This window comes from Symphalangus syndactylus, chromosome 9 (genome assembly GCF_028878055.3).
Source record: "Symphalangus syndactylus isolate Jambi chromosome 9, NHGRI_mSymSyn1-v2.1_pri, whole genome shotgun sequence".
Taxonomy (NCBI): domain Eukaryota; kingdom Metazoa; phylum Chordata; class Mammalia; order Primates; family Hylobatidae; genus Symphalangus; species Symphalangus syndactylus.
In genome coordinates, this window is record NC_072431.2 from 110,854,583 (window position 1) to 110,877,670 (window position 23,088).

Consider the following 23,088-nt stretch of genomic DNA (forward strand, 5'->3'; position numbering starts at 1 on the left):
GCAAAACTCTGTCTCTACAAAAAAAGCAAACTAACAAAAATTAGCTGAGTGTGATGTTGTGTGCCTGTAGTCTCAGTTACTTGGGAGGCTGAGATTGGAGGATCACTTGTGCCCAGGAGTTTGAGGTTGCAGTGAGCCATGATCATGCCTCTGTACTCCAGGCTGGGTGACAGAGCGAGACCCTGTCTCTAAAACAAAACATCAAAAAATTCTACAGTAGATCTCAGTCCAGAAAACAATGATGTGGTAATTTCCAAGCACATATCTGATGATTCCATGTGGAATTTAACTACCTGAGTTTCCTGGACAAAGATAAAAATTTTTTTATGGTTTGTCGAATTCTTTGAACTGATGATCACTCTTGAGATTGAAAGCACCCCTTTCTTCTGAATGATGTTTTCCTTGTATTTTGTTTCACATTGTGTCTCTATAAGTAGTATATTCAATTTCTTACTTGTTTTCCAATTAAATGCAAAAGTTTATCAGAATTGACTTGCTATAAAATAATGTAAAAACAGTCTAAGTCTGCCTAGGTACTTATGTTTTTTGCTTTTTTTCCCCCTAAGACCGTAAAATAAGCTACATTTTCTTAAAATGCCAAATGATTAACAGAGGCCCTTATAGTTTGGATGTGTTTTTATTGAAACAGTGTCGTTTAGTACTGTATGACTGACTTCCAATGTGAGTTAAGCTCCCATCCAGAAGGAACTTCAGGAACTGTTAGTGAAGGCTGTGAAGATAGGCTTATGGAAGTATAAGCTTAGATCATAGCTTATACAAGAATGTTGCTTTAGAATGGTGAACTGAAGTTCCTACCCAACTACAGGAAGTTCTGAGCTGGCAAGGGGAAGTTGGAAAGGTCTATGGATGCAGAACTACAGCTCTTACTAGGGATAATTATTTTAGTTTGTTGCTGCGTTTTTCCTGAAATTTATTGCTGAGAAACAGAATTCCCCTGAGTCAAATCACTTGTTTTACCGTGATAAAATTGAGAATTGAATATTTAAACTTTTCCTTAGTATTTTCTACTCTGTGTAGCCATATCATGTGTTGGGCTTGGGGACTTGGTGTTTTTCGTATCATTGGTATATGAGGTGGTGTCAGTGCTTGAAGTGTAGGACAGCCCAAGGCTTCTCTATTTTGAGAAGGCCTAATAAAAACCCTGATTTTTAATTGAAGCACCAGAGTCTTTTCCTCCTCCGCCTTTCCCTCTGCTACTGGTATAATTATGTAATGCCCTTGCTGAAATCTATGTGTGTCCACTGAATTGATAAGAAGGACTTGAGTTTTTACAGCGATCTTCAGATATGTTGCTTTATGTAGTGACCAGCATGAGAATGACCAACATGAGAAAGCAGAATAAGAATTGTTTGTGTGGCGTTGTATTAGAGCAGTGGTTCTCAACCCTACTCTAAACTTTAAAAATAACTGGGGGCTGGGGGCTGGGCGCGGCGGCACACACCTGTTATTCCAGCACTTTGGGAGGCCGAGGTGGGTGGATCACTTGCGGTCAGGAGTTCGAGACCAGCCTGGCCAATGTGGTAAAACCCCATCTCTACTAAAAATACAAAAATTAGCCGGGCTTGGTGGTGGGCGCCTATAATCCCAGCTTCTTGGGAGGCTGAGGCAAGAGGATCATTTGAACCTGGGAGGTGGAGGTTGCAGTGAGCCGTGATCACGCCATTGCACTCCAGCCTGGGCAACGAGAGAAACTCTCAAAAAAAAAAAAAAGAAAAAAAAAAAAAATCACTGGGGAGGCCAGGCATGGCATGGTGGCTCATCCCTGTAAATCCCAGAACTTTGGGAGGCTGAGGCTGGAAGATTGTGAGATGCCAGGAATTTGAGACCAGCCTGGCAACATAGCGAGGCCTCATCTTGCTAAAATAAAATAAGCTGGTTGTCGTGGCACCTGCCCTGTAATCATAGCTACTGTAATCCCAGCTACTTGAGAGGCTGGCATGGGAGGATCACTTGAGCCCAGGAGGTTGTTCTGTGGCCCTCCAGCCTGGGTTGACAGCAAGACCTTGTCTCCAAATAATAATTAATAATAAAATAAAATTGCTGGAGAACCTAGTAAATAACAGCAGCAACAGAAGTGATAATGATATTTCCTGAGTCTCTAAAAACGTGTCCTCATCTTTGGGATTGGGATTTGGGCACTGTGTGTGTTTGTGTGTATGTGCATGTATGCACATGTGTGTATTGTATACATTTTAAAAGTCTCTCCTTTGATTTAAGTGTGTAGGTGGACTTAAGAGGCCTATGCTGTGTATTACCTAGGGCATGGCAGTAGTCATTGATTCAGTGATTTCGCTGTGTTGTAAAGCAAAGCACATAGTGCATTTGATAAAACTAGCTGATGCGTGTTAGGGATTATGTAGGATAACAGGATGAAGAGAGTCATCACCAGGGAAGCCTTCATTAAATCAGTGGGCTTGAGCTGGATTTTTGCAAATTGGTAGCAACCTCAGACCAGTGTATTGGGCAACCTGAAAAAAGAATCTGGAGCAGTGGTAAGTAATGTTAGCACAACTGTTTTAGTATGAGCAGATTCTGTGTCACAGCTGTCCATAACCTAATGTTTTACTCAAAGCAGAGAAGTTAGGATTTCCATACAAGTGGGACATTCCTTGCCTTTGAATGCTGATAATAGAGTAATTGTTTCAACTTACTTGAGGGAAGGCAAAGTATTTGTTTTTGACCATAAATGGATATGAAATGTTATTTTTGTGCCAGGCGCGGTGGCTCATGCCTGTAATCCCAGCACTTTGGGAGGCCGAGGCAGGCGGATCACAAGGTCAGGAGATCGAGACCATCCTGGCTAACATGGTGAAACCCCTTCTGTACTAAAAATACAAAAAAAAACCAAAAAAAACCGGGCGTGGTGGTGGGCTCCTGTAGTCCCAGCTACTCGGGAGGCTGTGGCAGGAGAATGGAGTGAACCTGGGAGGCGGAGATTGCAGTGAGCCGAGATCGCGCCACTGCACTCCAGCCTGGGTGACAGAGTGAGACTGTCTCAAAAAAGAAAAAAGAAAAGAAAAGAAATGTTATTTTTGATGAAGAACTTATATTTCAGAATGATCTTGATATGTAAAAATGTAGTTGAGCTTCCATTGTCTTTTCTAGTCATAGGCTTTCATTCTCTTTGGATCTCAACCTGACAGGACAGATGGGAGAGGAGTAACATTGTTTTTCCTGTACTTATTTATGGAACATATTTGGTGTTCTTAGTCATCTAAACAACTTGAAATGAAAATAGCAGAGTCTATGGTATTTGCTCAACTTCAAATACCTGTGTATTGCAGTGTCTCATTTTGGAATATTAACCACTTAAGTTCAGTTCTTTGACCTGTATTTGATCTTGTGTGTGTGTGCGCGCGTGAGTGACGAGTCTAGCTCTGTCACTCAGGCTGGAGTGCAGTGGTGCGATCTCACCTTACTGCAACCTCCACCTCCCAGGTTCAAGCGATTCTCCTGTCTCAGCCTCCCGAGTAGCTGGGATTACAGGCGTGCACCACCATCCCTGGCTAATTTTTGTATTTTTAGTAGAGACGGAGTTTCACCATGTTGGCCAGGCTGGTCTCTAACTCCTGACCTCAGGTGATCCACCCACCTCGGCTTCCCAAAGTGCTGAGGTTACAGGTGTGAGCCACTGTGCCCAGCCTGACCTGTATTTGATCTTGCAGGGTCATCTCACACTGATCTCTTCTTTGACTGTACATCTTGTAATCATTAAAGATGAAGACTGTGGTTCACAGATTAGGAAAATAATGTGTTTTTGTTGGTCAAGCATATATCTTTGTCATGTATTTCATGGCATTCCTCTTTAGTTTTTTTTAGATAGTGATATTTAATTGTGAACTTATGACATCACTTTTTATTACTTTTTATTTATTTATTTATTTATTTATTTATTTATTTATTTATTTATTTATTTTGAGACGGAGTCTTGCTCTGTCACCCAGGCTGGAGTGCAGTGGCGTGATCTCTGCTCACTGCAAGCTCCACCTCCTGGGTTCATGCCATTCTCCTGCCTCAGCCTTCCGAGTAGCTGGGACTACAAGCGCCTGTCAAAACTCCCGGCTAATTTTTTTGTATTTTTAGTAGAGATGGGGTTTCACTGTGTTAGCCAGAATGGTCTTGATCTCCTGACCTTGTGATCCGGCTGACCTTGTAATCCGCCCACCTTGGCCTCCCAAAGTGTTGGGATTACAGGCGTGAGCCACCGTGCCCGGCCAACATCACGTTTTTAAAAATCGATTTCTTCAAATTCATGGCAAATATTTCCCTTCCCTTTAACTTCTTATGTCAGAATGAGGAAGGATAGCTGTATTTATTTAGTCAGTTTTTATTGCATAGTAATATTTTCATGTAGTATTTTCTAAGTTATATTTTAGTAATTCATATGTCTTAGATTATAGGTTTTAACATACTTGTGAAAATACTTGATGTGTTTTAAAGCCTTGGGTAGAAATTCTGTATTGCTGAGGATTTGTTCTTTTATCCCCCTTTTAAAGTCATCCGTCCTTGGCTCAGGATTTGGAGAGCTTGCACCACCAAAAATGGCAAACATCCCCAGCTCCCAGATTTTGGACCAGTTGAAAGCTCCGAGTTTGGGCCAGTTTACCACCACCCCAAGTATACAGCAGAATAGTACAAGTCACCCTACAACTACTACTTCTTGGGACCTCAAGCCGCCAACATCCCAGTCCTCAGTCCTCAGTCATTTTGGTAGGTATACATTGTTTGTGGGTTTGCCCCTACTGAGGACGTTTCAAGCTTTGGCAGAGTGTGTTGACTTGTGAACGCTAATGTGGAATTTGTCCAGAGATGTTTCTTTTTAGTAGAACTCTTGCAGTTTCTCAGTTAAATCAGTCTTCCTTTGTTGTACAATACCTGCATTTATTTGTTTTTGTTGTTGTTCTTGATAGTTTCATTATTGTTGGTAGTAGGAGTGGTGGTAGTACATGCCTTGAAAAGTATGGTAAAAGCATGCAAATATGAACATCTAACACTTTGTGTAAATGCATGGACAGAATTTTCTGAGCTCCATTAGAAGAGGGTGGTGATAGAACATAGAATGTGGAAAACATTTTGACTTTTTTTTTTTTTTTTGAGATGGGGTCTTCCTGTGCTGCCCAGGCTAATCTTCACCTCCTGGCCTCAAGCAGTCTTTTCATCTCAGCCTTCTGAGTAACTGGGATTATAGATGTGCACCACTGTATCCAGCCTAGACAATATTTTACTTTATTATTTTGAGTCAGGATCTTGCTCTGTTGCACAGGCTGGAGTACATTGGTACAGTAATGCGTCACTGCCATCTTGCCCTCCCAGGCTCAGTCGATCCTCCCACCTCAGCCTCTCTAGTAGGTGGGACTATAGGCACATGCCATCACTCCTGGCTGATGTTTTTTTTGAGACGGAGTCTTGCTCTGTCGCCCAGGCTGGAGTGCAGTGGCGCGATCTCGGCTCACTGCGAGCTCCGCTTCCTGGGTTCACGCCATTCTCCTGCCTCAGCCTCTCCGAGTAGCTGGGACTACAGGCGCCCGCCACCACGCCCGGCTAATTTTTTTTTTTTGTATTTTTAGTAGAGACGGGGTTTCACCGTGGTCTCGATCTCCTGACCTCGTGATCCGCCTGCCTCGGCCTCCCAAAGTGCTGGGATTACAAGCGTGAGCCACCGCGCCCGGCCACCTGGCTGATGTTTTTGTAATTTTTTTTATGTGACAGGGTTTTGCCATGTTTGTTGCCCAGGCTGGTCTGGAACTCCTGGACTCAGGCGATCTGCCCACCTCGGCCTCCAAAAGTGCTGAGATCACAGCTGTGATCACCACACCCAGCCTGGACAGTATTTTAACCATCACACTCTTACGCTTTCTCATTCTAACATTTTGAAGTATCAACTATGATTTCATCAACCTTTACATTCCGTGGTTTGTATTGTAAAGGTCCCATGTATAGACTGGATGTTTTCTAAACTAAACTCCCATAGAAATTGTGACATTAAGCCACCATTCCCCACCAGCACTCACATGCCACACTGTATTAAGGAATAGCAGGAGATTTCATTCATTATGGAGCTGGCCATGTGGGCTGGTTTATGGTTAGGGCATGGGAAGCATATTCCTCTGTTCTGTGAAATGACTTACTGTGTTAGAAGTACCTGAGACCACTCCTGGGTTTGAAGCGATGTCTACCAAGGGAAATCATTAGAGACTCAGTGCCCAAAGTTTTTGTTGGGGCAAGAAATGTAGGTGCCCTGTGCCTACATTTTTTGCTATAGCACATAGCAAAATTACAGATTCCTAGAAGGAAAGCAGATGTTGAGCATAAGCCACATTGTTTATACAGACATTCTTAGCACAGTGAGCCACTCTAATAGGTTAGTGTGTTGGCACCCTTTGCCAAGTACATACCAGCAGTCCAAATTCTCAGACATTAGCCAAGGTCCAGTCATCAAGCAGGCCTTTTTGAGAGGAATTGTAGGTCCCTATGTTAACTTTTTCTGCACACATAACTAGTGAGTGATAGGACTTTTTAGATAGAACCATGCTATTCCCATATTCTTTATAAAGCCTATGTGTTTGGTGCATGCCTGTAATACCAAGTTCAAAAATGAATGCATCTAAACCAGATCTGCTATTTGTTTTTTTAAACTTAAATTCTATTGACACTCAGCCAGCTGGGCACAGTGGCTCATGTAATCCCAGCACTTGGGGAGGCAGAAGGAGGAGGATTGCATGAGCAGGAGTTTGAGACCAGCCTGGGCAACGTGATGAGACACAAAGGCTAAAATATTAGGTTGTTGTACTATCTGGCCCCATAGAGAAAAAGATGGCCAACCTTTGTCCCATATGGTAGAACTGGCTTTTCAAATCAGTAGTGAAAAAACGGTTTATTAAAACTGGATATCTGGTTGAAAAATGAAGTTGGATCTCTATACCAAAATGCCAGTGGGTCAAATAGTTAAACATAAATAGTGAATCTAGAACTATAATAGAGAAAACACAGGAGAATTTTTTTGTTGTTCTGTGTGAGGGAGACCTTTCTGGGTAAGGCAGAAAACACCAAATTAGGCAGACATACAATGAAAAAAATACTCAAAATTTGTATCATAGACAAAAAGAGTTAATTTCCTTAATATAAAAAGAGTAAGTAAAAATAAAGCAGATCAACAAACAGGTTAAAAAACTGGCTAAAGAGATAAGAACAGAGTCTATAAGTAAAGAACACTTAAGTATATGAAATGATACTAAGCACATTTGTATCATTTTAGTTTGTATTTTTTAATACCATTTTCCACCAATTAAACCAGGAAATTCAAAAGTGTTTGATATTAGTGTGTTAAAAAGGATGTGTCCTATCTGTGGACAGTGATTTTATAATATTTATCAAAATTCAAAATATATTTACCCTGTGAAGGAGCAACTTTATCCTAGCAGTTGATCCTACAGGTATACTTGTACTTGCACAAAATATCTTACATACAAATATATTCATTAGTGCATTGCTTTTAATAGCATAAGATTTGACCTAAAAGTCCATTAATAATAGTACTGGTTTTATAAAATGATACCTATGTATGCTAGATTTCTGTGTAGTCACCAAAATGAGTATGAAGTAGCTCTTTGAACATTAATGTGAGACACTCAATGGAAATTAAATGATTTGTGAGACAGTAAGGTATATAGTGTGTGTATATATACATTGTCTGTCTGTCTATATATATTGTGATATAGTATCTCTGAAAGAGACATTGAGGAAAACCGGGTACAGTGTTTGCCTTTGTGGAGCAAGTATGGGAGGGTGGTATGGAAGAGAAACTTAATATTCATCATACATATTCTTGTATCTTTTGGATTTTGTTTTTTGTTTGTTTTTGAGATGGAGTCTCACTCTGTCACCCAGGCTGGAGTGCAGTGGCGCCATCTCAGCTCACTGCAAGCTCTGCCTCCCGGGCTCATGTCATACGGCCTGCCTCAACCTCCAGAGTAGCTGGGAGTACAGGTGCCCGCCACCACACCTGGCTAATTTTTTTGTATGTTTAGTAGAGATGGGGTTTCACCGTGTTAGCCAGGATGGTCTTGATCTCCTGACTTCGTGATCTGCCTGCCTCGGCCTCCCAAAGTGTTGGGATTACAGGCGTGAGCCACTGTGCCCGGCCATCTTTTGGATTTTGTAACATCATATATATATATCAATTAGTCCAAAAACTTAATAATTTTTTTTTTAATTTTTGGATGAGACAGGGTCTTGTTTTGTCACCCAGGGTGGAATGCAGTGGTACAATCATAGCTCACTGCAGCCTTGTACTCCTGGGCTAAAGCAATCCTCCCACCTCAGCCTCCCAAAGTGCTGGCATTATAGGCATGAGTGACTGTGCCTGGCTTAAATTTTTAACAGTTATGTAGAAAATCCATAAAATAATAAAAGTATGATTCTCCGTTAGCTAATGGTCAGGTGTGTATAGCACCATAATATTGTTCTCACGAGTTCATCACCCCCTATGCTTAAACAAATAAACCAAATCTCTCTGGATAGGAAACAAGGTGTGTACCCATTTGGGAACTTTTCCCGTTTATCATAAATGAAGTGTTACACATAGTGTGTGTAAAACCTAAGAAATTCAGCTGGAAATGATTTGGAGAAATTGGTGGTAATAGAACACTTCATGTTCTATTGAAGAACATTGTGAAGCCATTGTGCCTCATTAATTTCTGCTTACTTTTTTTAGACTTCAAATCTCAACCTGAGCCATCCCCAGTTCTTAGCCAGTTGAGCCAGCGACAGCAGCACCAGAGCCAGGCAGTCACTGTTCCTCCTCCTGGTTTGGAGTCCTTTCCTTCCCAGGCAAAACTTCGAGAATCAGCGCCTGGAGACAGTCCCTCTGCTATGAACAAGCTTTTGCAGCTTCCCAGCATGACCACTGAAAATATCTCTGTGTCTGCCCACCAGCCACAGCCCAAACACATCAAACTTGCTAAGCGGCGGATACCCCCAGCTTCTAAGGTGGGCATTTCATCATGAAGTCACCGTCCTAAAGGTGGAATTATTTTTACATTCAGCTCAAGTAGTGGGATACTAAGTTTTGGAAACTGGGGTACATTGTTTTTCATGCACATAGCTTATTGATTGCATAATAAGGATATGGCCATTTCTGAGTGACCAGACTAGTATTAGAGGGAATGGGTTTGTGCTGAGAGCCACAGATCCTTATTTCAAGTACAGATTTGAAGATCTGGCTCGGAGAACTGTTGTTCTTGAGGGTTTTGCTGTATCCCATAGTTGGAGGATGCATGGTTCCTTGACCAGGTGATACTTTCATCATTGGTGAGTCCCCAAAATTAGTCAGCTCAGTGTTCACTCCCCACCCACCATCACAGCTCCCCCGCATTGCTCTTAGATGCAGGTGGTGATATTAATGCCAACCATTCCTGTTTAGCTTTTAATTTCTCCTTTTTTAAAAAAAAGAGACAGGGTCTCGCTGTGTTGTCCAGGCTGGTCTTGAACTCCTGAGTGCAAATGATCCTCCTGTCTTGGCCTCCCAAAGTCCTGGGATTACAGGCGTGAGCCACCACGCCCAGCCAACTTTTAATTTTTCTCAGCTTGTTTCTTTTCTTTCCCTTTTTAGAAAAGTCTTATTCCTTTTTTCTCCTTGTTTCTCACTCCTCTTTCTTGCCAGTATTGCCTGGGAACCTAAATGCTTGTTTGGCTCTGTTATAGGCCTTTGTGACCTGGAATCTGTGACCTCTGTTCCTGACACGACAGCTTTGCTTTTTCAGATCCCAGCTTCTGCAGTGGAAATGCCTGGTTCAGCAGATGTCACAGGATTAAATGTGCAGTTTGGGGCTCTGGAATTTGGGTCAGAACCTTCTCTCTCTGAATTTGGATCAGCTCCAAGCAGTGAAAATAGTAATCAGATTCCCATCAGCTTGTATTCGAAGTCTTTAAGGTACTGAATTTAGTCCTTTGTTATGAAGCAAAATAGATCCTAAGAGATCACCTGGTGGAAAGAATACATCCTGTGGTAATAGCATTGTGCAGCTATCCTCAGTGTTTATCCAGACCTTCCATCATCTCCATGAGAAACCCCATACCTGTAGCAGACAGTCTCAGTTTCTTCATTGCCCTGCCCCTTAGCAACCAATAATCTGTCTCTGGATTTGCCTACCTGGACATTTCATATAACTGGAATCTTGGAATGTGTGGCCTTTTATGTCTGGTCTTTCACTTAGTATAAGTTTTCAAGGTACACCCATGTTTAATGTATCATTTTTATTGCCACATTTCATTGTGTTGATATACCACATTTTATTCATTCATTAGTTGGTGGACATTTGGGTTGTTTGCTCTTTTTGACTATAGTGAATCATGCTGCTATGGACATTTGGTTTCAAGTTTTGCATGCTTTCAGTTATTTGGGATGTATATCCCAGGAGTAGAATTGCTGGGTCATATGGTAGCTTAACCATTTAGGAAACTCCCATACTGTTTCCACTGTGGCTGTAGCATTTTACATTCCTACCAGTAGTCTATGAGCGGTCTAATTTCTCCACATCTTTGCAGCAGTAATTTTCCTTCAGTGGAATATTTTATAAATACAAAATCTCAGATTTTAGTTTTCTTTTCTTTTCTTTTCTTTTTTTTTTTTTGAGATGGGATCTTGCTCTGTTGTCCAGGCTGGAGTGCAGCAGCATGCTTGGCTCGCTGCAACCTCTGCCTCCCAGGCTCAAATGATCCTCCTGCCTCAGACTCCTGAGTATCTGGGATTACAGGCATGCACCGCCATGCCCAGCTAATTTTTTAATATGTTTTGTAGAGACAGGGTTTCCTCATGTTGCCCAGACCGGCCTCAAACTCTGGAGCTCAATGAATCTGCCTGTATCAGCCTCCCAAAGTGCTGGGATTACAGGCATGAGCCACCGTGCCTGGCTGACTTTGTTGTTGTTGTTTTAGTTTTTCCACATTCCAGAGGCAAAACCTGATATTTGTTTAAGTTTCCTTTTTAAAGATAGTCTCAAACACCTGGATTCCTTAAAGAATCTTCTTATTTTTTTTCTTTTTTTCTAGACAGAGTCTTGTTCTGTCACCAGGCTGGAGTGCAGTGGCGCGATCTTGGTTCACTGCAACCTCTGCCTCCCGAGTTCAAGTGATTCTCCTTTCTCAGCCTCCAGAGTGGCTGGGATTACAGACGCCCGTTGCCACGTCCCGCTAATTTTTGTATTTTTAGTAGAGACGGGTTTTCACCATGTTGGCAAGGATGGTCTCGATCTCCTGACCTCCGGATCCGCCCACCTCTGCCCCCCAAAGTGCTGGGATTACAGGCGTGAGCCACCGCACGCAGCCTAAGTATTCTTAAAGATGTCCCCCATCTCTCAGTTAAATTAGGTGGGTCTCATTTGGGATAATAAATTGATGCAGTAGTTGCATCTCGTGAAGCTGTTTATGTTTTTTTTATGAAGCTATTTAAAGTAACAAAATTATGTTGAATATCTTTGACTCTTTTCAGTGAGCCTTTGAATACATCTTTACCAATGACCAGTGCAGTACAGAACTCCACATACACAACTTCCGTCATTACCTCCTGCAGTCTGACAAGCTCATCACTGAGTTCTGCTAGTCCAGTAGCAATGTCTTCCTCTTACGACCAGAGTTCTGTGCATAACAGGATCCCATACCAAAGCCCTGTGAGTTCATCAGAGTCAGCTCCAGGAACCATCATGGTAAGTGGTATTTTAGTTTTTTTCTCATAAGATGTCTGTCTTATTTGGAAATTAATGTTTGGTTTAATTACGCTTCTTGGATATGATTTTATTTTACAAATTGACTAACCTTTTGAGAAGAATCCTTATAGTTCATTGAGTTTGTTTACAGTGGGCATCTCTAGCACCCATGCTCTTGAGTGTGTGGATAGATCCGCAGGTTCATACACATTGTGGAGAAAATCAAGCATGCATGTAGTATGAGCACTTTGGCTGTAGTACTGGGTACTTCTACATTGTCTGAAATATCTGAATATTTCATGTACCGCTTTCTCTCTGATTGCCCCATTTGCTTTGAATGTATTTGCTTCTTCACTGTTAGGTATTTTTGTGTTAAAATTGTGTATTTTCTACCTAGTTTTTGTTAATAATATTGGACTATAGATAAAGGAACCAGATCTATTTTTGATATAGTTTTAAAGTTTTACCCTTCTAGATTCTTGCTAGCTGCATATCTGATGGTCATTGCCAGTTGTATTGCTTTCTGTTAAGTTGAGATGTACCAATAACTCCTGAGAATCTTAGAAAGAAACTTAAAAAAGAACAAGGAAGTATACACATTTCATGTCACACTAGTAATACTTGAACATCATTCTCTCCCAGGAAATTAAAATAATATGGAAGACACTACAGGCATACCTTGGAGATACTGCAGGTTGTTTTACACCACTGCAATAAAGAAAGTTGCGCTAATTTTTTGGTTTCCTATTGCATATAAAAGTTACAATGTGGATATCTTAATTAAAGATACTTTATTGATAAATGCTAAAAATTAATATGTGAGCATTCAGTGTGACCAATTCTGTGGGTTTGTTTTTTGGGGGAGTACAGGTTCTTGCTTTGTCACCCAGGTTAGAGTCCAGTGGCACGATCACAACACACCACAGCCTTGACCTCCTGGGCTCAGTCAATCCTCCCACCCTAGCATCCCAAAGAGCTGGGACTACAGACATGCATTGCCATGTCTGGCTGACTTTTGTATTTTGTTTAGAGACAGGGTATCACCATGTTGCCCAGTCTGATCTTGAACTGCCGGGTTCACGCAATCCACCTGTCTTGGCCTTCTTCCAAAGTGCTGGGATTGTAGGGTGAGCCACTACACTGGGCTCTTTGTTCCTTTTATCACTTGACATTATTTTGTAAATATGACATGATAGCTTAGGATTTCAGCTCAGCAACTCTATATATCCAAGGTTTCTGAGTAAATTTTTAAGCCAACAATTTTTATTAACAGTGCTGCAACTTGATAATCCTATGAGTAAATCCAAGCCCTTGCCCCACAAGAACCCCTCCTACGATGTATACGCCCTTACACACACATTTGCAGCATCTTACTTGGTGTAGGCAGCTGAGAAAAGTATAGATATGCTTCCAGTTTAGGAAGAAGCCTTTCTAGAGCCAAAGAAACAACTACACTGTGGTTGTTCCTATATTAAATCTGCCTGCATGCATCCGATGTCTTAACTGCATTTGAATTAAGGAATCTTGTTGTCATGGCCTTCTTCCTCCTCCTCCTTTTCTTCTTTTTCTTTTCTTCTTCTTCTTTCCCCTCTCCCTCTCCCTTTCTTCCCTCTCCCTCCCCCTCTCCTCCTTCCCCTCCTCCTTCCCCTCCTCCTCACCCTCCTCCCTCCTACCTTCTTTTTTCTTCTTCTTTTTCCTTTCCTCTTCTTCCTCCTCCTCTTCTTCTCTTCCTCCCCATCCTCCTCCCCCTCCCCCCCTTTCTCCCTCCCTCTCCTTCGCTTCTTCATTTTGATACAGGGTCTGGCTCTGTCACCCACTGAAGTGCAGTGGCGCAATGACAACTGCCTGCACCCTCAGCCTCCCGAGTAGTGGGGACTGCAGACACATGCCACCATACCCGGCTAATTTTTTTGTAGAGAGGGGGTTTCATCATGTTACCCAGGCTAGTCTCAAGGAATCTTGTGTTATAAAGCACACAAATGGCTGAGAGCATTAAAAACACATAGGAATCTGGGCACAGTGGCTCACTCCTGTAAACCCAGCACTTTTGGAGGCTGAGGTGGGCAGATCACCTGAGATGAGGAGTTCGAGACCAGCCTGGGCAACATGGTGAAACCCTGTCTCTACCAAAATACAAAAATTAGCCTGATGTGGTAGTGCGTGCCTGTAGTCCCAGCTACTACTTGGGAGGCTGAAGTGGGAGAATCGCTTGAACCCGGGAGGTGGAGGAGGTTGCAGTGAGCGGAGATCACACTGTTGCACTCCAGCCTGGGTGACAGAGCAAGACTCCATCTCAAAAAAAAAAAAAAAAAAAAAAGACATAGGAAATCAGATAATGTTTTTAAGCTATGTTTTCTGAGATTATGCCACTCTACCTCTAATGAGACATAAAATCACAAACAGGAATAGAATCTTGGAACATATTAGCTGAGTAAAATGGAGCTTTCCATGTTTTGTCTTTTTCATCATTCCCTTCAACTAAACATTTAGAAAAATATTTGTGTGCCTTGTCTGTCTTGGATGGATCATCCTCCCTTCCTTCTTCTCTTCCCCTTCCACAGCCTGGAATATCCACAGATTAAAATTACCTTCCCAGAGACACTTTGACAGAAATAAGTTAGAGTCTATATCCTGACAGATGGGCACTAAAACAAGAAAAACCATGTGAACTATGGAAATTTCAATGACAAGCTTTTTTTTTTTTTTTTTTTTTTTTTGAGATGGAGTCTTGCTCTGTTGCCCAGGCTGGAGTGCAATGGCGTGATCTTGGCTCACTCCAACCTCCGCCTCCTGGGTTCAAGCAATTCTCCTGCCTCAGCCTCCCGAGTAGCTGGGATTACAGGCACCCATCACCATGCTGGCTAATTTTTGTATTTTTAGTAGAGACAGGGTTTCACCATGTTGCCCAGGCTGGTCTTGAACTTCTGACCTCAGGTGATCTGCCTGCCTTGGCCTCCCAAAGTGCTGGGATTACAGGCGTGAGCCACCACGCCTGGCCAATGACAAGCTGTTTTTGTTTCAACATAAGTTTTTGAGAAGCTCATCATATAACATTTCTTACATAATCTAAACAACCATGTTGGGCTGGGCATGGTGACTTATGCCTGGAATCCCAGCACTTTGAGAGGTGGAGGCAGGTGGATTGCTTGAGGTCAGGAGTTCAAGACCAGCCTAAGCAACATGACAAAAAACTGTCTCTACAAAAAATACAAAAAGTGGCTGGGCGTGGTGGTGCGAGCCTGTGGTCCTGGCAATTTGGGAGACTGAGGCAGGTGGATCACTTGAGCCCAGGATTTCACAACCAGACTGGACAACATGATGAGACCCTGCCTCTACAAAAAATAATAATAATAATTAGGTGTGATGGTACACACCTGTAGTCCCAGCTACTCGGGAGGCTGAGGTGGGAGGATGGCTTGAACCAGGAAGCGGAGGTTGTAGTGAGCTGAGATCATGCCACTGCACACCTGCCTGGGTGACAGAGCCAGACACTGTCTCAAAACAAAACAAAAAAAAACCCCAAAACAACTGTACACCTGCCAATGTAGTGTGTGTAAATACATGTATATATTTTTTGAGAGGGAGGTTTGCTGTTGTTGCCCAGGCTGGAGTGCCATGGTCCTGGCTCACTGCAACCTCTGCCTCCTGGGTTCACGTGATTCTCCTGCCTCAGCCTCCTGAGTAGCTGGGATTACAGCCGCCCACCACCATACCTGACTAAATTTTTTTTTGTGTGTATTTTTTTTAGTAGAAAACGGGGTTTCACCATGTTTGCCAGGCTGGTCTTGAACTCCTGACCTCAGGTGATCAACCCACCACAGCTGCCCAATGTGGCAGGATTACAGGCATGAGCCATTGTGCCCAGCTTAATTTTTTTTTTTTTTTTTTTTTTGAGACAGAGTCTGGCTCTGTCGCCCAGTGCAGTGGTGCGATCTTGGCTCACTGCTACCTCTTCCTCCCAGGTTCAAATGATTCTCTTTCCTCAGCCTCCCGAGTAGCTAGAACTACAGGTGTGTATCACCCCACATAGCTAATTTTTGTATTTTTAGTATAGGTGGGGTTTCACGATGTTGGCTAGGCTGGTCTCAATTTCCTGACCTCAAGTGATAACGTCCGCCTTGGCCTCCCAAAGTGCTGGGACTACAGGTGTGAGCCACTGCATCCGCTGTCAACTTGATACTATGTATTCTCAACTGCAGGCGAGATAATTTTACTTATTTACACCCCAGACACAGTTAAATTGAACCTTTGTTAGACTTTTCCCTCTGTATATTGCTACTTGTTGATTTTTCATCCTGGTTTTAGATATTAGTTCTTGATGTGTTACCATGCAATATAATTTTCACTTTTTTTTTTTTTAATCACCACCAGTCTCACTTTATTTTTTAGAAAGAGTTTGTGTTGGATTGTTCTCTTTCCTACCTTAAATTTTTAGTAGCATTCACCAGTATAGCTGTGTGGGCCAGAAGTTTTCTTTGCAAGGAGTTTTGTAATTGTAAATTCAATTCATTCAATTGATACAGGGCTATTCACAGACTTTTTTTTTTTTTTTTTTTTTTTTGAGCTGGAGTTTTGCTACAGTGCCCAGGGTAGTCATGAACTCCTGGGCTCAAGCACTTCTCCTGTTTCAGTGTTCTGAGTAGCTGGGATTACAGGTGTGAACCACTATGCTTCAGTTTCTTTTGTTATTTGTGTATGTCAAGGAATTGTCCATTTCATCTAAGTTGTTAATTTACTGGTATAAAACTTCAACGTATTTCTTTCCTGTCCTTTTAATGTTTCTGAGATCTATAGTGGTATTGTCTCCTTTATTTATTTGTTTGTTTGTTTTGTTTTGTTTTTTGAGATGGAGTGTCACTCTGTTGCCCATGCTGGAGTACAGTGGCGCAATCTCAGCTCACATGGTGGCTCACACCTGTAATCCCAATATTTTGGGAGGCTGAGGTGGGCAGATCACTTGAAGTCAGGAGTTTGAGACCAGCCTGGCCAACATGGTGAAATCCCATCTCTACTAAAAATACAAAAATTAGCCTGGTGTAGTGGTGCGCGCCTGTAATCCCAGCTACTTGGGAGGCTGAGGCAGGAGAATCACTTGAACCTGGGAGATGGAGTTTGCAGTGATCTAAGATGCGCCATTGCACTCCAGCCTGGGTGACAGAGCAAGACACCATCTCAAAAAGTTACCTTTAAAAAAAAAATTATTTGGGTCTGGGTGTGGTAGCTCATGCCTGTAATCCTGTGCTTTTGGAGGCCAAGGCAGGAGTATTGCTTGAGCGCAGGAGTTGGAGACCATCCTGGTCAACATGGCAAAACCCCATCTCTACAAAAAATACAAGAATTAGCTAGGCATGGTAGGATGCACCTGTAGCCTCAGCCCCTAGGCAGGCTAAGGGGAAGGATCACCTGAACCTGGGGAGGTGAAAAAAAATTTTTTTAAACATTTTTGTTCTTGCATGAGAGTTTGTTGTTTACCTTCCCTTTATTAAAAAATAGAATAAAAGATCATTGTTTTTTGATTAAGCTACATGTTATAGAAAGTATAAAAAGCCACTCAGGTAATGATTTCATTTTGTAAGGTTATGTTCTCTTCTCTTCTTTACAGAATGGACATGGTGGTGGTCGAAGTCAGCAGACACTAGACAGTAAGTATAGCAGCAAGCTACTCTTGTCATGGCTGGTGCCAACCAAACAGAGGAAGAGGATAGCTCACATGATGTGGAAAACACCAGTTGGTCAATGGCTCGTTCGTTAAAAAGCAGCCCTTTTGCTTTTTTTTTGGACCAGGTATTGGCTATGGTGTTATTAGAAATGTCTTAGCCACAGCAAGAAGGAGATAATGGTCTCATATACTTCTGCCCTAATCAGACTGCACCACAAGTGCAGCATACAGTATGCATTTTAAAGATGCTTGGGCCAGGCGGGGGTGGCTTATGCCCATAATCCCAGTGCTTTGGGGGGCCAAGGCGGGCAGATTGCCCAAGCTCAGGAGTTTGAGACCACCCTGGGCAACATGGTGAAACTCTGTCTCTACTAAAATACGAAAAATTAGCCGGGTGTGGTGGTGCGTGCCTGTAATCCTCTCTACTTGGGAGGCTGAGGCACAAGAATTGCTTGAGCCAGCTTGGGCTACAAAGTGAGACTCCGTCTCAAAAAAAAAAAAAAAAAATCTACTTCTAAAGCAAAAATTTACTGTTCTTGCTCAGGAAAGATAGGCTCATTGTCTTTAGGACCTGAAGGACTGTTGCCTAGAGAGATAAATGTTCACTGTGGACATTTGGGAGAAAATGAGACCCCCCTTCCAACAGCTCAGTGATTACCAAAGATAGTGCAGGCAAATCCGTTAATTGCTTCTTTTCTGTAGTTGGCCAGCTTGTCTGTGATTGTTTATAGTAGTTTGCTTTCTTTATTCAGGAAGGCAAATGGGTGGGGAAGCCAGAAAGACTCTCTTTAAATAGGATTTCTTGGGAGTGCGGATATTGAACTTAAGCAGACCGAGATGATCCTCAGTTGAAACTGTAATGACAGATTTGGAGCCCCAGGATTTTGGTTTGACATTGGTATTGTTGGGCTGCCAAGGCTGTTTGGAGATTCGTTGGTCGTTCTGAGCTTGTTGAATGACAGAGGAACTTTTTACTCTAGCAGTGGTAATGGCGGGTTTCTTTTGTCTAGGCATGGGTCGAGAACTAAAGTATCTGGGAGGCAGTGTACATTAACCTACTTTTCATTTCCCATACTCTCTTCTCCCTCACTTCCTCCTCCCCTTCCCTCCCCATTTTGTTTGTTTGTTTGTTTGAGAGAGGCTTCCTGTGAAGCTGTTAGCATCATAATACAAGGCCCAGGGCGGTACATTTTGGGGTCTTAGTTTTAGGTGAGGTATATCTGTGGTGTCTTTATACAGTTTATCTATGAACAAGGTTTATATATGGAATAGACTGCCAATAAAAAGAAGGCCTCTGTAAGAACTGACCTAGGTATAAGTTGGCCCTTTCATTGCTTGTGTTTGGTTTTGACCTGCCCTTCCTTTAGACACTCAAGTGCTTTCCCTGGGTTTCGAAGGGTCAAGGTTGCTCCTCTTTCCTAACTGGAAAAGACAATGATGTTTTATTTCCAAGCACATATCTGAGTTGTGTGTGTGGACAGCACTGAGACTGAGTCTTTCCACAGCTAGGACTGAGTGTCTCCATGTCCTTTCTGAAGCCTACAAAGCTCATTTTTGTGCTCTGAGATTCATCTATTCAAGCACATACCAAGGAAATGCTCACTGTGCATTTGGAAGTAGGTGTTAGACAGTTGGACTGCAGATGTTAGGTGTCCGTGTCTCTCCACAACATATGCATCAACCCCAATCTACCTTACGTTGGCCGTGAGCATTGGTAGAGTCAGCCTGACTTGGCGGAAGCACGTGTAGGTGGTCTTGCCTGTCAGCTTATTACTCCCCCTTGCTGTGCCCTTTGAGGAGTTTGCCTCACATTATAATTTTACATATTAGGCTCAGCACCTGTTTTTCTTTCTGGATGCATCTACAGCTTAGGTTCCTTTAGGTGGGAAAAGTATGTCCCCATATAGGATAGATTGGGTTATAAAGGTGTCATTTCCTATTCTTTGCTGCATCTTGAACAGCTGACCATGGTGTGTCCTTTGATAGTGTTGTTTGACAGACAAGGGGCTATCTGGCGACATGCTTGGCATTTTCCTGGGCAATGTAACTTTATGGACGTCTCAACTGAGGCTGACGTGTCACAAGATATTGAGCATGTTTTCAGGTACTTAGGATTGGTTTTAGAAATAAACAGATCTGCTTCTTAAAGCTACTTCATCTGTTCCAGCTCCAAAGACAACAGGCCCTCCCTCTGCCCTCCCGTCTGTGAGCTCCCTGCCCAGCACCACCTCCTGCACTGCACTTTTGCCGTCCACATCCCAGCACACAGGCGACCTGACCAGCAGCCCTCTCTCTCAGCTTAGCAGGTATGGGGAAGGTGTGGGCCCAAAGTGAGAAGTACCTTGGGGCAAAGTCCTAGAGCTCATGTAGAAGGTTGCTTCCATGAACAGAGCACACTTGTTGTCTCTGACGTGATGTCCTGGGCTTTTGCATTACGACTGTAGCTTAGGTTTTGGCCAGGTTGTGCCTTAAAACCACCAGATATGGAAACCTTGCCTGCTTGTACCGCCTCTGCTGGCACAGAGCACTGGGTCCCCTGGGAGTAGGGTGAGGCCAGCAGCTCCCTCCTACCTGTCTTCACCCTCCAGAGGGTGCCTGAGCCTAGCCTCTCTGGGCACCGCTGGGCCCATGTCACTGAGGTGGAATGAGAATGATGGATTTCTGAGCAGATGTCTGACTTGAACTTTCCATGGCTGAAGAAACGATGTTACTAGAACAAGGTGTAGGAAAATGGGTGGCGTTGCTACCTGTGTCTTCTGAGGAGTGTTCTCCGTCACTCTTTAGCTAGGAGCAAAAGTGGATTTGATGGGAATTGGCATGTGGAGTTGAGCATAGGAACTTTGATCCCTCATTCACAGATTGAATGGGGTTGTCAAGGGTGACCGTGTTCTTAGTGCAACTCTGTCTTCACTTTTCGCATCTGAGGAGCAAATGGGTGTTGAGGGAAGCTGGCTCTGGAGTTTTCCAGACCTCATGGCAAGTCATTCCCGTCCACCAGGACCCCATCACTGGGCTCTGTGAGGATAAGGAATGAGGATGGGTCTGAAGCTGGTCCTTTGCTAGGGACTAGGGACAAGTTTGAATCTAGCTCACTGACCCACGTGGGTCTTGTTCATCTGGAGTCACTTGTTCAGGTGGACATACGGCGCTCTGTTTTTTCTTCTAGTTCGCTCTCCAGCCACCAGAGCAGCCTCTCCTCTGCACATGCAGCCCTCTCCTCGAGCACGTCACACACAGTAAGTGTCTGCGCGGCTTCCTCTAACTCCGCCATGCTTGGGGAGCCTGGAGCTTAGTCACATGCAGCTGGGGCTTCAGTCTGATTTTTAGTATCCGATAATCCAGAGTTGCTTGGCTGAAATGTCTTGATGGCGTGATCTGGTTCGAGCTTCTGATTTCCTGGGCACCATCTGGGGACATCTTGCTTTCTAAGTTTGTAGCGCCTGGGAAGAATCGTTGCTCCAGAACCTTATCTGTCATTGGCAGGAGTGTCAGGTGGTGACCTTGCTCCCAGGAATTTGCTGTTTGATCTTTCCTCGTGCCTTCTTTCCTAACTCAGAGGCAGAGATTGTGAGAAGGTCGATGTTGGAGAAGGGAGTCTAGAGGGTGGAGGGCAGGAGTGGAAGCAAACATGCACTGCCGAGAAGCCAGGCAGGAGGGCTGGAGTGGGCGCGCCAGCTGGGAAGTGTCCTTATATGCCAAAGAGTAGCCCTTGGTTATGGTTATTGAGGTGTGGCTCAGTGGGTCGTGGAGCTGTGAGCATGGTTTTAAGTGGTAGGAGTCAGCCAGATTGTGGTGGGTTGCTGAGTGAATGGTAGTGAGATGGAGAGGAGGAGGCGGATTGTAGAGGGCATGCAATGAAAACTTAGGAGAGGCTGGAGGATAGAAAGGTGCCTGGATTAACAAAATGTACATGCTCCTGGACAACAGGAGGTGTTGGGTGAGGTTGGAGTAGGCAGGTCCACAAGCTTGGAGGAAGGATTAGGGTGCAGACGAATGGAGGAGGCAGGAAACTGATGAACTTCGTGTCCTCTGAAGAAGGCAGCAGCTCACCAGCAGCGTGAGGTGGTGGAAAAGGGATGTCCTGTCCTTTCCTCTGGATCCGGCTAATGCTGTGGCTTTCACACTCTAGTGTTCCAAGTCAAACCTTACACAGAATCTTTTATCATAAAACACACAAACTGCCACTTTCAAAGTAGAGCATAGTGTGGACACCTCTGCCTGTCCCCCTGCCCCTGCCCTCTGTGGCTCATGGGAGCGGTGAGCTGACCTCAGCAGGAGTGCCATGGAGCTGTCCTCTGTGACCGTGCCACTGCTGCCTGGAAGCCCAGTGCTCCTGCACTCATGGGGAGCTGCACTCTCCATCTCCTCAAAAAAAACTCCAGATCATGTATTCCAACCTGCCACAGCCAGAATCATCTCATCCAGTGGGTCCCATACTTTGTCAGCATGACAGAACTGTGACATTGCTAATACAATTGTCCCTCCATATATGCAGGGGATTCATTCCAGGACCACTGCATACACCAAAATCTGCACATTCTCAAGTCCCACAGTTGCCCCTGTGGAACCCACCTATAGGAAAAGTCAGCCTTCCAAATATGGGTGTTTTCAAATTACGCATGAGTGCATCGGGGTGAAAAATCTGCCTGTAGGTGGACCCATGCACTTCAAGCCTGTGTTGTTCAGGGGTCAACTGTTTGTTCATAATATTTCATCTGAAAAGTTACGGAAAGATAGACAATGAAAAGTTTTTCTGTCTCTCGTCTACTTGGCTCTACCCTTCCATTTTCTCCATCCTTTTAATAAATAAAAGTCAAAACACGCAGTGCATACATAGTCATTTCCCCATTATCATCTGCTTTTTTTTTTTTTTTTTTTTTGAGATGCAGTCTCACTCTGTCACCAGGCTGGAGTGCAGTGGTGCAATCTCAGCTCACTGCAACCTCCACTTCCTGGGTTCAAGCGATCCTCCTGCCTCAGTCTCCTGAGTAGCTGGGGTTACAGGCGCATACCACCACGCCTGGATAATTTTTGTATTTTTAGTAGAGACGGGATTTCACTATGTTGGTCAGGCTGGTCTCAAACTCCTGACTTGTAATCCACCCGCCTCGGCCTCCCAAAGTGGTGGGATTATAGGCGTGAGCCACCATGCCCGGCCATCATCTGCCCTTTTTATTCTTTTTCTCTTGTTACATAAATGAGAGTATTTTATGTACAGTGTCCTTCAACTTTTTTTTCCCCACTTGTGTATCCCCACAAGTGTATCTTGATGTTTCCATGTTGAAACTTGAGGGTTTTTTTGTTGTTGTTGTTGTTTTTTCCCCACAGTTCTGCTTTATGATGTTATTTAAGGTTATTTAAGCAGCTGTCCATTTAGGGTTGTTTTCAGTTTTGATACCACAGAGAATGTTGCATTTGATAACCTACATACATTGTTTGATGTGTATAGCTATATGTAGCGGGTCAGTCTGTGATATGGAACAGCAAGGCATTTGTGATTTTATACACATTTCCAGATTGCCCCGCATAGTGATTCGACCCTGTTTACCTCCCACTGGCAGTGAATGAAATATCCTGTTACACCATTGTGTCCTCAAAATGGTGTTATTAAACATTTGTATTTTCTTAATATGTTCGCAGAAAAATGGCCCATCAGTCTCGTTTTTAATGAGGTTGTACATCCTTTTTTTATATATATTTGAAAAC

At 43.4% G+C, this 23,088-nt stretch overlaps 1 protein-coding gene and 2 non-coding genes across 18 annotated transcripts in view; all 3 read left to right on the forward strand.

The window, feature by feature from the left end:
- UBAP2 (ubiquitin associated protein 2) overlaps positions 1-23,088 on the forward strand; it is a 127,781-nt gene that overhangs the window by 96,354 nt on the left and 8,339 nt on the right. For 14 of the 16 annotated variants that reach the window (XM_055293879.2, XM_063609042.1, XM_063609045.1 and 11 more), the window contains 7 exons: positions 4,518-4,731; positions 8,735-9,009; positions 9,783-9,952; positions 11,510-11,723; positions 17,326-17,365; positions 19,550-19,688; positions 20,549-20,618. In XM_055293879.2, coding sequence (XP_055149854.2) covers positions 4,518-4,731; positions 8,735-9,009; positions 9,783-9,952; positions 11,510-11,723; positions 17,326-17,365; positions 19,550-19,688; positions 20,549-20,618 — 1,122 coding nt within the window. Of the gene's footprint in view, positions 1-4,517; positions 4,732-8,734; positions 9,010-9,782; positions 9,953-11,509; positions 11,724-17,325; positions 17,366-19,531; positions 19,689-20,548; positions 20,619-23,088 lie in introns of all 16 variants that reach the window. The other 2 variants (XM_063609037.1, XM_055293875.2) reach the window with 1 other exon arrangement.
- Positions 227-308, forward strand: LOC129490917 (small nucleolar RNA SNORD121A). Its single transcript, XR_008660386.1, has one exon. It is a non-coding gene; the product is annotated as a small nucleolar RNA SNORD121A (small nucleolar RNA).
- LOC129490918 (small nucleolar RNA SNORD121A) lies at positions 18,805-18,885 on the forward strand. Its single transcript, XR_008660387.1, has one exon. It is a non-coding gene; the product is annotated as a small nucleolar RNA SNORD121A (small nucleolar RNA).